Source organism: Lithobates pipiens, unplaced genomic scaffold (genome assembly GCF_037356315.1).
Source record: "Lithobates pipiens isolate NorthernLeopardFrog02 unplaced genomic scaffold, aLitPip1_a1.2 Scaffold_8, whole genome shotgun sequence".
Lineage (NCBI taxonomy): Eukaryota > Metazoa > Chordata > Amphibia > Anura > Ranidae > Lithobates > Lithobates pipiens.
In genome coordinates, this window is record NW_027507903.1 from 343,565,521 (window position 1) to 343,581,951 (window position 16,431).

The 16,431-nt window shown below is 41.5% G+C and overlaps 1 protein-coding gene across 3 annotated transcripts in view; it reads left to right on the forward strand.

The window, feature by feature from the left end:
- The window catches only part of SEPTIN8 (septin 8), a 201,171-nt gene that overhangs the window by 76,103 nt on the left and 108,637 nt on the right, over positions 1-16,431 (forward strand). For 2 of the 3 annotated variants that reach the window (XM_077473226.1, XM_077473228.1), the window contains exons 3-4: positions 3,865-4,060; positions 12,037-12,223. In XM_077473226.1, coding sequence (XP_077329352.1) covers positions 3,865-4,060; positions 12,037-12,223 — 383 coding nt within the window. The remainder of the gene's footprint in view (positions 1-3,864; positions 4,061-12,036; positions 12,224-16,431) is intronic. The other variant, XM_077473227.1, reaches the window with a different exon arrangement.

The following is a 16,431-nucleotide window of genomic DNA, read 5'->3' on the forward strand; positions in this document are numbered from 1 at the left end:
GGGGCCCCCCAGGTCCTGAGCCCCCACCCTATGTGAACGGGGTACATTGTATTGTATTCCGCCCCATCTTTGCAGCGTCCAGTACCATGCGGTTTGGTGCAGCGCATATTTAAAAGTAGTGCCTCTTTTTCTTTTCTTTGTTTTGCAGCCCATTCAATTTAAAAAAAAATACAGGCAATAGAAGACACTTGGATGAAACTGTAATCTTTAGCGGGAAATCTTTCTGTGAACGCGTGTCATTTCAAGAAATATTTTCTGAAGCCCTACGTCAGCAAAACGAAGGCATTTCTCAAAATATGTCTGACATGTTCACAAACGCCTGATCTCTGTGTAGATACAGGTGGTGTTCCTGCTGCAAGTCATTCATGTGACTCGCATTGGAATTTTCTATATGCGTTTTATATCTGTCTTATCTTAAATCTCTTTTAATTTAAAATGCTATAGTTTGGGTGGGAAACAAAATGACGACGATCCCTTAAACTCTGAAATTTGAGGTTATTTTAATTCCACATTTTTCTGTTTATTAACATAATCATTTTAAATTTGCCCCCCGGAGAATCCCTACTGTGCTTATTAAATATTCATTGATGGAAAATGGTTGTGCGAATAATTGATCTACAGTTTGCCTCATGCACACATACAGGATTAAGGGCAAACTACATGTTGATGTGCGTGATCTTCTAAAGGGGTGTTAATATTTTAAAAACCTTATTTTTTTTTTCTATTAGTAATCTCTGGGTCAGCTAGCTGAGCTCATCTCGGCAGTCATTACACTGAACACCTGGCAGATGTAGAAAACAAAATTGAATCCTGTTATGTACCAAGATTTATTAAAAGTATTTCAGCGCGCAACTCTTTAATCAGCCTTGCACAGTAGCACCCACACTGTTGGGGTGAGGAATCTAATGCTTACAGGGTGGATAAGCACAGGTATCACTTAAAGCGCTATTAGACCCAAAACTAAAAATGTAATACAGTGGGTATAGAAAAGAAAATCACCCCCCTTAAATCGCTTTCAGCTCAAAATGAAGACAGCCATGGTTTTTGTTTTGTCCAGCTGTATTTACACTTATAACATCCAGGTGAAAGCAATAGCACCAACATGTCAGAAAAAGTTAAAATAATTCAAAAACAGATTTCCCGAGTTGGAAAAAGGATAACCCTCCTCTTTTATAAATGACTTGTAAACTCCAATCAGGTGTAGCTAATAACCTTTTCAATGGCGCACACAGCCATTTGACTTTCGGCTGTGATCATTTTGATTAGCTCACCATGCAAAGAGCTTTACTGGAGTATTTCACTCCCCAGTAGTGCAACTGAAGCAAACAATCAACTTTAAGTGGCAAGGCACTGTGAAAAGATCTCTAGGATAATGTGGTGTACAATAGTTGGGAGATGAATATAAAAATGTTTATAAAGCTTTATCCATGCCTAGAAGCACAGTGAAGTCTATTAAGAAGTGTAAAGTATCTGGTACAACACATGCTCCCTGGATCAGGACGTCACTCCAAACTGTATGAAAAAGCCAGGAGGAAACGGGTCAAAGAGGCTATCAAGAGGCCTACAGCAACTCTGAAACAGTTGCAGGAATTTATGACAGAGTGGTCATTGTGTGGATGTGACAACAATATCACAAATTCTCCACAAATGTGTCTTATATGGGAGGGTTGCAAGAAAAAAAGCCACTCCCCAAGAAAGGTCACATGGGGGCAGGACTGAGCTTTGCCAACATGCACCTTGATTCTGAGACCACACGGAAAAAGGTATTCTGATCAGATGAGACTAATATTGTATTATTTGGCTTCAACACCCAATTATGTCTGGTCTAAATCCAATACATCTCACCATCCAAATAACACCATTCCTACAGTAAAGCATGGAGGTGGCAATATCCTGTTATGGGGGTGTTTCTCTGCAGCAGGGACTGGAGCACTTGTCAGTATAGTAGGAAAAATGGATGGGGCAAAATACCATAAATTTCTTGGGGAAAATCTGCTGACCTCTGCCAGAAGGTTGTCAATGGGAAGGTTTACCTTTCAACATGACAATGGCCCAAAGCACACAGTGGTTGAAGCAGAAGAATGTGAATTTTTTTCAGGGCCTAGTCAGAGCCCAGACTTAAACCCCCTGGAAAATCTGTGGCTGAAGATCGCAGTCCGCAAATAGTCACCATCAGATTTACCTGAACTTGAGCAGTTCTGCCAAGAAGAGAGGGCAAATATTGCAAAGTCTAGTAGAGACATATCCCAACAGACTAAAAGCTGTAATTTAGCCCCCGTTCACACCTGTGCAAATTAGATGCGGCTTACACTGCATCCAATTCGCAGGACATTTTTAAAATACATTAATTTGAATGCATCTGGTTCACATATGTGCGTTGCATTCGCACTTGCATTGCACAAAAAACGCGTGAGTTTTCTCGGCATTGGGGTGCGAATTACAACCCATTATCTTCTATGGGAGCGCATCTGATTCGCAGATGCATTCCGTTCAGAACACAAATTCTCTCCTTCTCACTACATTTTCTCCAGCTCTGCAACTGAAAATCCATATCTTGGTACAGGCAGGGAGCTAGAAGAAATGTCTGCTGGTGCAATGCTTTTCTGACTGGTGAAAAAATAATAAATGCAAATTTTTTTTTTTACCTGCAAAAATTTGTGCAATTATTTTTTTTTTTTTTTTTAAAGGCCACAGGCAGGAATGTGTCTCTGGAAATTTGATGGCAACTTTCTGCCCTCATCAATTGGAGTACATGGGTATCGGTGCACCAGCACCCTTTCTGATCCACAAAGTATATCTAAAGCCATTTTGTTTTTTTGCATTAAGTAAAACCACTGTCAGTAGTTTGTCATCTTGGTCTTATTAGGGAGATTAACAGGCCTTATTCTACAGCATCAGCAACGATTTAAGAGATCTTTGTACTTCTAACTAATTAGACACGTGTCACTTGAACAAGTGTGCCCACTGGAGAATTCTCCCTTTGCTCCTATTCTGAGGACCACTCGGAATTCTAGCGTTGCCCTCCCTTTCATTCCTAGAGACACTGTTGATCAGGGCTATTCGAGGATGGATCTTCCTAGTGGGAACACAGACCGCAATTAAACTCGACAAAAGTTTTGTCTTTAGGTATGCTTTAACGGCGGGCAATAACAGCATATTTGCTCTACTTTATTCTTTCCATTGAAAACGGGATTTCACTGAGTAAGTTAGAACATCTGCTGAAAAATAATTAAAATCTGGAAAGGCAATTAATCAAAGATGTGGAAGATTTGTTATGAATAAAACTTTGTTAATGTTACAATAATAACTTGGTGAAAATATGCAATGGCTTCTCTATTAACCTTCCCCACAAAATGCTTGGAATGTGACTGGCTGCTCTGGGCAACTCCTTTGTTGCAGTTTGCGTTATGTATGGTCTAAATTCTAGATGTTTTTATGAACTAGATACGACCACTAGGGAAGTTCAGCTGTTGTAAGAGTGTATTGTATAAAAAGTAATAAGTGTATGTAAATCCTAACTGTGAACTTCTTGAAATCCCGAGCAGTGGTATCAGCCCTGATCTATTCTCTGTAAACTACAGACCACCCCCAACCCATATTATGGAGGTAAGAAAAGGTAGCGTTTTGGAGTTCCATTTTAGGAGTGACCAACCTAGCGGTAAATCTGATAGAGTACAATTAGTAAGCATGGTCTGCCTAGGACAGGGGAGTATGTAACTGGCAAGATCACCTGGTGAAAAGCCTGGGGGGGAACTTTTGCGGCAACCACAACTTTATATTGGTATGCTGCAATATAAAATATTGTTTAGGTTAGATATGTTACCATAATTTGTATAATTAAATTACCTTATTTATCTCTCTTAGGTGAAACCGGTATTGGAAAGTCCACATTAATGAACACACTCTTTAATACAACATTTGAGACGGAAGAAGCCAGCCACTATGAGAACGGAGTTCGTTTACGACCACGCACATATGAACTTCAGGAAAGCAATGTACACCTGAAACTGACCATTGTGGACACCGTGGGCTTTGGGGACCAGATCAACAAAGACGATAGGCAAGCTGCATAGATGGCTTAATTTTGTGTGGTTTATCTGGGATAGTAGGGTAGGGACTGTATTGAAAGTCTAAACTTTTATTTAGTTTCACTTTGCTGCAGTGATTCTCTTTGACTTCATGGCTGAACGCCATTAAACTGCAATTCTACCATCCAAAGAGAGCCCCAAGCTGCTAAGACTGATAAGACAGAGCAGTGGCTGTTGGCAAGGCTTGGCCCTCAAGTTGAGAAAGTAGGGCCCCAATCACAAAGGCTTTAACTTGTAAATAAGGGTAATGGCTGGCATTGTAAGTGTCTTCTCACAAGTAGGATTTTTACTTTGAAGGGACTGCTGGCACAAATAATATTGTATTTAGATGACTGTGTGGTTGGTGCAATTCATAAGCATATCCAGTGTGTAAATACCATTTTCTTTTATTTGCATATAGAAATCAAAGAAATTAAAAATAACCTGTTCAGAATACATAATGGGTTTGGACAAACTATAATTCCTTGTAAGATAGTTAAATTTAATCAAATTTTATTCCTTCCTCCCACATGCTTCCTCCTCTGTGATTGGTCCCCTGAAGGCACTTAATTTTGCTACTTGGCCGGTTGCAGCTCTCTGATGTCATTACGTACAATACAGAGTCAGCAGTCCTGCATTGTACTTGAGGATGTAGATGGCCAGGGAGAGTAGCAGAGCCCTCGCTACTGGGGGATTAGGAATAAAGGAAATATTTTATACTTATTCCTTTCCCCTGAGCCAAGCATTTACCTTCTGCAGTTCTGGGGGACCCAGAATCCACATGGGAGACTGACAGACCAACCTGTGCAGACATGCACACTTCTCTCTTGCTTGCCTGGACTCCACGGGAGGGTGGAGCCCAGAACCATGGCCAGGTGTCTACAAATAGCCCAGCACACATCTGACCAGTCAGTATGCTGGTGGATCTCAAAACCTGGACCCAGGACTGGGGATTTCATCCCACCCGGATCGCTACGAAATCCCCAGGCTCCAGATCCCAAAACAGATTTTAGTAATCTCCCATATAAGCAAATAATCTGGAGCCCCTCAACCTTCCTGGTTGAGAATCCTCTGCCCAAACACTGGTGGGGTACCTCACTACCACTATCTATCTATCTTATCTATCTTATATATATATATATATATATATATATATATATATATATATATATATATATATATATATATATATATATATATATATATAGTAGAGAATAAAATGGTGGCTGTTGCAATATTTTATGTCGCACTGTATTTGCACAGCAGTCGTTCAAATGCAATCTTTTGGGGAAAAAAATACACTTTGATGTATTAAAACAAAAAAAAAAAAACGAACTAACCGGTAATAATGTGAGAGATTTTACGCTGTGAGAATCGTGATCTTTTTAATCGTGATTCTCATTTTGGCCAGAATTGTGCAACTCTAGTATGTACCCATTTTATGTTTAACAGAAGCCGATCAGAAGATGACTTGAGTAAAGGGGGGGGGGGGGGGGGGGGAGTAGAAGACTTTTAAGACCCCTTTCACACTGAGGCGTTTTTCAGTCGCTTTTGGGCTAAAAATAGCGCCTGTAAAGCGCCTGATAAAACTGCTCCCCTGCAGTATGTGTGAAAGCCCGAGTGCCTTCACACTGAGGCGATGTGCTGGCAGGACGTAAAAAAAAAAAACTCCTGCAAGCAGCATCTTTGGAGTGGTGCCCATTGAAATGAATGGGCACCATTGCCGAACCGCTACCGCAGTGACGCTTTGTGGGTCGTTTTAACCCTTTTTCGGCCACTAGCAGGGGTTAAAAGCGCCTCGTTAGTGGTCAAAAACCTGCGCTAAAAATGGTGGCGCTTTACCGCCGATGACAGCGATGTCCTGGTGTGAAAGGGGCCTTAGAAAAGGCGGTGAGTTCAGCTTTAATTAAGAGGCAATTAATGGCAATTGGGTAAAATTATTAAGCCTAACCAAAAGCTACTTTTTTGTTTGACTGCTTCTATTGAGATGTGATAATCATCACCTGAACACACAAACTGCCTGAATTGGCCGGCAGTCATTTCGCGTCTTTTCCTACATGAACAATGAACTTCATAATCTATTTGGCAACTATAGTGAGCATTTTCACTTTGCCAAACTCTTGATAGATCAAAGTCTGGAAGTCAGACAGGATTGAAATATTTTCCTCAACCTGACAAATGTGATTTCCTAATTATAGGTTGCAAGCTGTTACTGTTTTCCTATGTGATTATTCCAGATAGGTTTATGTTTTTTGGATGAACCATTCTAGGAATGTGTAGAACTGAGGTATAAACCCGACCCTTTAATAGTATAAACCTCTAATTAATGTCCTGACACTAAAGCATGGTGATAAAGCATGCCTCTTAATGACAGGCTTTGTCTGTCTGCTACTGACACTAACAAAGTACTTGTAAAAGGTCATGGTTAGGTGAACCCTAAATTAGGTGATCTTCTTATGCTACAGCCAATCACCCATATTGGTAATTCCATAATTTTTTGTTGAGCAAGGCAATATATGGCGTATTGGCCTCTAAATCAGTTTATCTATCCATCCATCCATCCATCCATCCATCCATCCATCCATATAGGCATTCATTCACAGGGTGTACTATTGTGATAACTGTGATTGGTCCGGTGGACACAGTGGGTAACAGTTTGTGCTGCATTGTGGCCCATGGGGTGTACGTGAAGCATGTGACTATGACAATGTCATATGATGTCCTTCCGGAACTGCTGTCATTTTGTCTGTAGGCTGGACGGGAAGCAGTTAAAATCTTTAGGTGATTAAGCAGCACTGTCTGATAAACGTCCACCAGTAACTGTCCCCTTAAGGAGAAACTATTTCTGGGTAAATAACCAATTTGATATAGTTCAAGTGTATCTAAACTTAAAAAAGTTTTAATATATTGCAGCCTACTAGCCCTTAGATGTGATGTCTTCATTCGTTTTCCTTTTTTCCGGCTAAGAACAATTTCACCAAGCACTGAAAACCTGTTTGATCTTGCTGTGGGTCCTTGTCACTCCTTGTCACTTCCTGTGAGCTGAAAAGATCGAACACCTCCTTTTTTTTTTTTTTTTTTTTTTTTTTTTTCTTTCACATCCATCAATCCACCATGTAATGGAGATGAACAAAGGCAGATATGTTTGAAGGCCAGCATATACGCTCACCATGACTTCAACAGAATGGAGAACGAAGTGTTGATATAAGGGGGACAGGAAGTATTATTTGCGCGCTCACCAGGTGAAAATAAAGGGTAAAACAAATAAAACATATTGCATTCACCACATCTAAGACTTCATTAACACAAGTGTACTGACTATATGTGAAGAGGCCATCTTCGCCTGTGAGGGATGCAGAGGTGTTCCACAAAGCCCAGTGCAGAGAGTCTGTTCAAATCAATGACAGCAGCCAGATGCACAGATCTCCATGCATACCATGGGGTGTACATTTGTGTGGGTCCAATACACAGTTCAGAAAACAGTTGGTGTCCTCATCCGTGCTTTGGACCCTCCCAAATGTTTACTCCAGGAACTTGTGGAGGTCTGTGCAGCTGGGGCTACCTGCCATTGATGTGAACAGGCTGCCTGCAATGGGCTGTGTGGAACACCTCTGCATCTCACGTGGGTGAAGAAAGCACTTTTGCATGGGTGTACAGATTAATATGCCCGAGTGAAGGACTGGTAAGTTGCAGTGTAAATTTTACTTTAACATTTCTGTTTGGGGTTTGCATGAAGTTAGTGCCTCTAAATGTAGTTTCCATGTCTAAGTTCCTTTGTTCATGCTTCTATTTATACACTTATTTACATATACAGTACATGCAGACCAGCAGAAGTCAGTGGTAGGAACTGGAATGCACTAACTTTGCTAGGGGTTGTAGAGAAGTTGCATCTGGAAATGAACATTTCTTTGGGAATAACTGTCTATTATAAGGTGCATGGACGCATGCAGCCACAAACATCCTGTTATGGTGGTGTCAAAGATAATGTGGTACTGTAGAGGTTTGTGTAAAGTAGACCATGAAAACAAAGAAAGATTTAGCAAAATGACAAACCTGACCAGGTTTGGTCTCTGACCAACATCTCCAGAGATACTTGTGCTGCTTTCTTGTTAAAGCAGAAGTAAACCCATCCATAAAACGGCTTCATTTCTGGCACGTGCCAGAAATGTAACCCTCCCATTGGTTGTGCTCTCAACCAAACTGTCAACTCCTCCAATGGCTGGTGTCATAACCGATCACATGTGTAGTAGGGCTGGGGAAAAAATCTATTTAAAGCGGTTCTTCACCCTAAAGGGGAAGTTCCGCTAGTATTATCCCTCCGGTGCCACAATCGGCACCTTTCGAGGGGGAGGGGGGTGCAGTTACCTGGATAATCCAGGTAACTGCACCCACTTCCGGCCAGACCGCCGCATGGCTCCGCCCACCGCCGCATGGCTCTGCCCCCCCCATTGTGTTCTGGGAAACACACAGTTCCCAGAGACACAGCGGGGGACCATAAGAGAAGCGCAGCGCAACTCGCGCATGCGCAGTAGGGAACCGGGCAGTGAAGCCCTCATGCTTCACTTCCCGATTCCCTGACAGAGGATGGCGGCGGTGGCTGCAGCGAGACGAGCGATCGCTCGTTGTCTGCCGCCGACATCGCTGGAACCTGGGACAGGTAAGTGTGATATTATTAAAAGTCAGCAGCTGCAATATTAGTAGCTGCTGGTTTTTAATATTTTTTTTTTTAGGTGCAGCTCCTCTTTAAATCTTGAATCGAGTTGAGAGGTCAAATCGATTCAAAATTTCAGCAAATCGTTTTGTTTTTTTAGATTTTTAATTTTTTTTTTTTCACCAGGATCGGTGCTGACACTGTGCAGCCCTGAGGAGCTGTGGGCAGGAGTTTTTAGGCGAGGACAGACGCCGCGGACTAGGCCGAAACCGCGGCCTTGCCTAAAAACCCCTGCCCACAGTGCCTCAGGACCGGTGTTCTGGCAGATAGTGTCCTGCCATCATATAGTGTCCGCCCCGTACTGCAGAAGAAGCTTCGGAAAATCTCTGAAGATGAACGGCACCTGCGCCGTGAGTGGAGGTGGTAGCTCCACCATCCAAGCGGACATAGGGTTGCGGAAATTAGAGGGCCCCTCGCGGGCGAGCTGCACTTGGCTCTTTTATATTCCTACTCTATGTCCACTTGGATGGTGGGGATAGAACCTGGACTCACGGCGCAGGCGCCGTTCATCCTCGGCTATTTTCGGAATCTGTGTGTGCTGTGTACTGCTATCCGACACTATACGATGGAGGACCATATATGATAGGACACCCGCGCGGTGTCCATCAAAAAAAAAAAAAAACTCTAATTGTGAATCGAGGTTGGTTTGTTTTTTGTTTTGAAAATCGCCCAGCTCTAATGTGTAGCATCATGGCAGTTGTAGATTAAACAGAGGCAAAGATGGCCACTTCATTGGCTGAAAACAATAGGGGGGTTTACTTCCACTTTACCTGAGCCTGTAACTTCCATAAGGCTTCAGGCATATTACAATGTGTATGGTAACGTTTTCTTGTGGCCTCTATTGCATGAAGCATTGAGATCAGCATAGTGGTAAAAGTAAACAGTAACTCCAATTTATTCAGAATATATGTATAATTTGTACAGTTCTATGCTAAAAATCGTAGTTTGACTCTGAAGAAGCAACCCTGACTATCGGCTACTGTGTAGCCTAATTCATTCTGTCTCCCAAGCCAGGTGAGGCAGCCATATTTTATTTTTCTGTCATACCCTGTAATTAAACTAATAGAGGTAACACTTTTCTGTGCGCACTGAAGAGCCCTTTTCTTCAGAAATATTTGAACTGTCTGAAGCACAGCAGCCAGCTCTGTGTCTGAGAGAGATAAATCAGGCACAAGTGTGTCTTGCATGCTTTCCAGTAAGTCTTGGCTCTGTCATGACATGTCTGTGGCTTCCTATTCTGTACTGATACATGGACTGTCAATTTAAGTCATTAGTACTGGGGCTAGAGTGTAAACTTCTGATGGACAACGTGGTTAAATAGGCTTTTATTGTAAATTGGGACATTTTATAATGACAAGGGGTGCTGCGCCCAGAAGCATTTGCCAGTACTCAAAATGTGGCAGCAAGCCAGCACTTGATATCCCAATCTCTTATCTCTACGTCTGTCTGTATATAGTTTATAGTGATTGTATGTGTGTTCTGCTGCCCACACACTAGCAGAGCACCAGCTTGTGAGTGGATTATAAAAATCGAACCAGTTTTTTTTTTTAAATTAAAATAACAAGCATGTTATACTTGCATGCTCTTTGCAGTGGATTTGTACAGAGCAGCCCTGATCCTCCTGTTGTTGGGTCCCCACTTTTCTGCTACTGGCCCCTCCCTCCTGTCAAATGCCCCCATAGCAAGCATCTTATTATGGGGGCATCTGAGCCGAGTTACAGCTCACTGTCCATTCAGACACGGCGCTTGGGCCCAGCCCCTCTTTCTCCTGTTTGGCGGTCTGATTTTGACTAACAGACGCTGCTGTTGTCTCAGCAAATCGTGAGGGAGCGTCTCGGACAGCGGAGACATTTGTGGACATTGCTGGACTGAGATAGGGCTCAGGCAAGCATTGGGGGCTGCTGGGGCAGCTGCTGCTCACAAAAGGGTTATTATCTTAATGCATAGAATGCATTAAGATAAAAAAAAAAGCGTTCTGCCTTTACAACTCCTTTTAATGCATTCTCTGCAATAGGGTAAAAAACATTTCATTGCCTGCTCCCCCTCAGCCCTCCTAAATACTTACCTGAGCCTGATCCAGCCTTGTGCTTCACAGCAACGACTGCTTACTCTCTCCTTCCTCACTGTACTCTGAGAGCTGTGAGAACCACTAACCTCCTCCTGCCCTCAGTCAAATTCAATGATGGAGTAATGGCAGGATGATGCGCAGTGCTAAAATTCTGACCCCCTACGGTAGTTTACTGGGATCAACATTCACAATTGCAAATTGTGGAAGCTTTTTTTTTTTTCGTTTTTGTTTTGTTATTATTTAAATAGCATTTTGAATGATTCCCACTTCTACTGGGAAGTCCATAGTCCCATGGCCTCACACAGGGTGTGTGCTCATTTAATTTACCTTTTTTATTATTATTTTTTGTTTAAAGTTTCTGAGTTCCCCTGAAAAGCACTTTACTATTCTGGGATGTAGTGTAATGACCCTGTGCTATTGATGTAAAAAAATAAATATAATGACCAAAACAAATCAGGTCAGCTACACCCCAGTCTGAGCTGCATATTCTGCAGCTCTATATCGGCATGAATAGCTCCAGGAAAATGTGCAAAGATCCAATAGTATGTAGTATTGCCAGTGCCATTAAAAGGGTTAAAATGGAGTAACACTCGCAATGTGCAGAGACGTCCCTTTGCTGCTACTGTGTTCTTTGAAAGTTTGAACTTGGCTGAACTATTGGGCACGTGTGCTCTGCCCTAAACTTACTCCCATGGATGCCTATGGAGGAAAACTGTTTAGCTCGTTGGGTTAAAATACAGAAGCAGCATTGTTTAGTAATGAGCAACAATCTGACCCACACAGCCTCTTGGGCTTTTGGCTTGTTTAACAGTTTATGTGCCAATAAAACCATATAGTATTGTTCAAAACTTTTCCTTACACTTGGCCAGAATAACACACTGCCCAGCCGCTTCATTGTTGTTGTGCCATGCCTTATGCGCACAGTTCAGAACACCTCATCTGGTATAAATAGGTTCATTTTTTTTTTTTTCACATCATATTAACTCAAGGGGACAGCTGCACATCCCACTAAATTCTTGCAATTGCCCTAGGCTGTGTGATTTTTTTATTTATTACATTTTTTTTATTTTTGTATTTTACAGATTTGTTTATACAGACATTGTATGGTGTATTGTACAAATTAAATGTAGTGGCAAAATGATTGCTATGCTTTTACTCTAACAGCAGCTTTACATAGTGTCTTTGTGCAGTTACAGGTCAGTCGTTGACTACATTGATACTCAATTTGAGAATTATCTCCAGGAAGAGCTCAAGATTCGGCGATCCCTGTTTAACTTCCATGACTCTAGGATACATGTATGTCTGTACTTCATTACACCAACTGGGCACTCCCTGAAATCTTTAGATCTGGTCACCATGAAGAAGCTGGATAGTAAGGTAGTGACATGTCCTGACTACTTTTTCCTTGATGTTGCTTGTTACATGGTGTAAAATAAGTTGTATTTTGTCCTGTTTCTATATGTCCACTTTACTAGGAAGTCTATTTGAAAAGTTCTGTGCGACAAGGTTGGAATATAATAATAAAAAAAAAAAAAGCCACTGGAGATCAATTTTTTAAAATGTATACTTTTGTATAGTGATTTGTACCTAATATTTCTATTTGTCATGACTGAGAAGTAAAATAAAGTGGAATCCTGAAAATGTGTGTACTTTCATACAGCCAGCAGATGGAGCTCTAGTTAACTTTTAACGTTATTCATGCCTACTTTGTTGTGAAGAGACTGTTTACATAGCTTAGTAGCTTGTACTGAAATTTATACACACAAGTAAATGAGTCCAATGAGTGGGACTTTTCCCACTCCATCTCCCTGCGTTATTAGAGACAGAGTTCGAAAAGAGAACATCTGCTGTGCTCATTTTTAGTCGACAGTGATCAGTGCTAGTATTTGGTGATTGGCCCAGCACTGCCCTATCCGTATGTCATGAACCTTGTGTAAGCCCCAGCTAAGAGCATCATGGAGCTTACTACTCTTGTTACTGATGGTCAAACAGGACAACAAAGAGAGCAAATATAATGTATTCTTTGTTGGGTTGCGTGTAATAAACTGAGGTTTGTATTTAGCTGAGGATTGCAGAGTGGCACAGCTTCAGAGCACCTGAGATCGTTGGCACCCACTGGTTTTATATGTAAAGTATCTGTTAAATTCCTGCAGTATAGCCGTAAGTTGGTACACTAGTTAGTATGAACCATTGTAGAGAAATTCTCAGTACCTTGACTTGATGAATGTTATTGGAAAGTTCTTCAAAATGTAGTTTTATTTTTAACATTCAGTTTTGGAATGAATATTTTTTTTTTTTCCCCCAAAAACACATACACTGTTTAAAATACTTTCTCATCACTGCAATTGAATATCAATATTGATTTGGCCCCACTAATTATTAAATGAATCAAACAAATGTTAAAATAATAAATCTTGATTAAAATTCTACTATTCCCCACCCCCCCGGCTGTGACAAGGGGTGGGCAGGAGAGAAGGCTGCCCTGGCCATGGTGGAGATTTGTGCTAGGAGTGCTTTGGAGGGGGGATTTGAACCAGAAAGGTATATTTGCGGGGAGGATTAGTGCTGAGAGTTGGCGATTTGGAGGGGCGTAGAGAATTTATGCTCAGAGGAAAAAAATTGGGGGTAGAGGATTTGCGCTAGGAGGTGGGATTTGAGCTGGGAGGAGTGATTTGTACTGGAAGAGGGGAAATTTTTGTTCGGGGAGAGTTTATGCTTGGGGGATAAGTGTGAAGAATAGCGCTCAAATTTTAGGGGGTGAGGGAAGAGATTTTTGCTGATACGTAATGCTCATACATTTTGCCTCTTACCTTGGGCTCTAGCTCTAGACCTTGTCCCAGCACTGCCCCCCCCCAAAGTCTGAAGGACCATAAACTTGCCCTGTGTTTTAGAAAGTTTGGAGACCCATGATCTATTCTATAGGGAACTTGCTTTTTCCTTTTTGAACTTGCTTTACAGAATTAAAGCAGGACGGTAAGAGCGTTGAGATAAGTGGCCACAGATCTTGTAGATCAGTCAGATTAGTCTACAAGATCTAATCCAAAATTATGGATTTTTTTTTTCTTTAGCCCTGGTTTACATATCTGCGAATCCTGAGCGTTTGCAGCACTGCATTGAAATCGCACTCCGTTCTTGCGATCTTCTACTTGTGTCATTGTTAAATTTAATGACCCCCCCCCACCAAAACAGTTAAATTAATGACGAAGCCAATTCTGTCCATCAGAGACTCAGACTGCAAAAAGCTGAAAAGTTTTCGATGGATTACATTTTGTTCTTTTTCCTTTATAAATTGTCTACTTTGTTCAGTGCCGCATGGAGTGGTGCAGGCCCTTCTTATGAACCTCTGTCCTAGTCTTTGTTCTTGCTTATTAAGTTGAAAGCATAATAGATGTTTGCTGGGAGGATGTAGAATTGCACACCTCCCTGTTTGATCTAACAGCCTACAAGTAAGCTTTCATTGGTTAAATTATACTGTAGATGTTAGCCATCAAATTGACCTCCTGTCAGCGGAGGAGGAACAAAATGCGATGCGCCTTGACAATGGCGTAACAACTAGGGGGTTCTAGGCGGTGTGGATAAGATAAACAGGCTGTCTGAAAAACACTGGCCATTTATATTGCAGGGAGGAGAGGAGAGTGGAGGAACACTGCACCATTTACATAGCAGCTGGCCACAGGGTCTGTTCTCAGTTGTCTTGCTCCTACACACTTTACTCTTCACATGAATGCACCCTCCTACCCTGTACTTAGCTAGTGTTCAGTACTAGGAAAATCTCCCTGCTATTTATTTTCTCGATGCAGTAAATCAATGAAGGTGGTTATAGCTTTCAATAGGTTGCTATTATGGGACGAGATAGGCTGTTGAAGAACCATGCTCTCCTATATGTACTTATTTCAGTTTATAATGAGCTCCCCATAGGGACCTTTTATATATAAACACACAGCAGAGACTCCATACATAATAGATTGTCATTTAATCCAGCCAATAATGATTTCATTGAAAAACGATAGTTTTTCTATGGACCACTCCTGGGTGTAGGCACCATTGGTGAGCAGACTTCAAGAGAAGAAACTACCTAGAATGGACTTTACTGACCAATCACTGCTGTTCCCATAAGAGAAGACCAGCCCCAGGGTGTTTGCACAAGACCTAAACATGTATGCGTAACTAGTACAGTCGTGCGTGTTTGGACTATAATCATTCTCCTTTATTTCACGTATAACTAAAGGCACTTTTTTACTTTGTTTCGGATAGAGAGGGTTTCAAATACCTGTCAGGTTTTCATTGCGGTTTGTGTCCTTACTAAACTCCATTTACACCTAAACAGTTTGTAGCTCGAATCTCCAGAATACTCCCCATCCAAAGTGTAGTGTACCTTGAAGCTCAAAGTATGGGCGCTTCTTTTGAGTTCCAGCTGATTTAAATGGGAACGCCTAGAAAATTGCATGTGTTTGTTTGTTTTTTTTTTTTTTTTTCTTTCCTTCGTAACTAGCTTTCCATTGGTTAAAAACAATAAAAAAAAAAAACGCTCACGCAAAAACACTCAAGGAATGAGCCTGTAAAAACAACCAAAAACACTTGGGTCAAGTGTGACTACAGCCTGAGGTGCTAGGGAGAGGAGAGTAGTTCTTACAGCCTAAAAATCGCCTGAAATATGGATGAAAATAATGCTTGATTCAAGTGTTTCCAGGCATTCCTTCAATAAAGTCTCTAAGGCCAAAAATGTCCAAGTCTGCCTAAGAAGCGCTCGTGCAGTATGTGAACAGCCACCATTTAAATTACGTGGGATTTTGTTGAGTTTTGGAGCTTTGAGTTACTGAATGCTCAGGTGTAAATGGAGCCTTATGAAGATCATGTTTACCATTCTCATCCACAAGTGAAAATCCAAATTTTGGGTACAGTAATAGATGGGAAATCCTCAAAGGGCAATGCTGTGGTTTTTTTTTTTTTTTTTTTTTTTTTTTTTTTTTTCCGTGACAATGGATTTCCTATCCCTTCCTGTTTTGACTATGGGACAGGAAGTGAAGAATTCTCCCTAATGGGACACAGATGGCATAAATTTGGGAAAAAAAAAAAAAAATGTGCCTTTAGTTCTACTTTAATGCTCATGTAGTACCTCAGTCATTCTACTGCCATCTTATGTCCATAAATAAACTTCAATGGTTCTCGGAGCTCTTGCAGTCCTGAGCCAGTGCAAATCTTATCTGATCACCTAACTCTTTCCCTTCTAATCATCTAACACAGTCCAGGCTCAAAAGTGCAGGGCTCTAAACCTCTCCCTCTAAACACTTAAAGCAGAAAACTCTATGTAAGCACCGAAAACAATATTCAAGGCAATTGTAAATGCTCAGCTATTTATTTTTTGCTTAAAATAATGAACATGTTCTACTTGCCTGCTCTGTGCAATGGTTTTGCACCGAGTGGAAGCGAACTGCCTCTTCTTGGGTCCCCTGCTAGTGCCCCTTGGCTCCTTCTACTCCTCTGTGTCTGCCCTAATAGAAAGTGCTTTCTATGAGTGCAGGCTTGATCCTGAGCCAGGCCGCATGCATCCATAGGCACACACAAGGGGGCTTAGACCTGCTCTC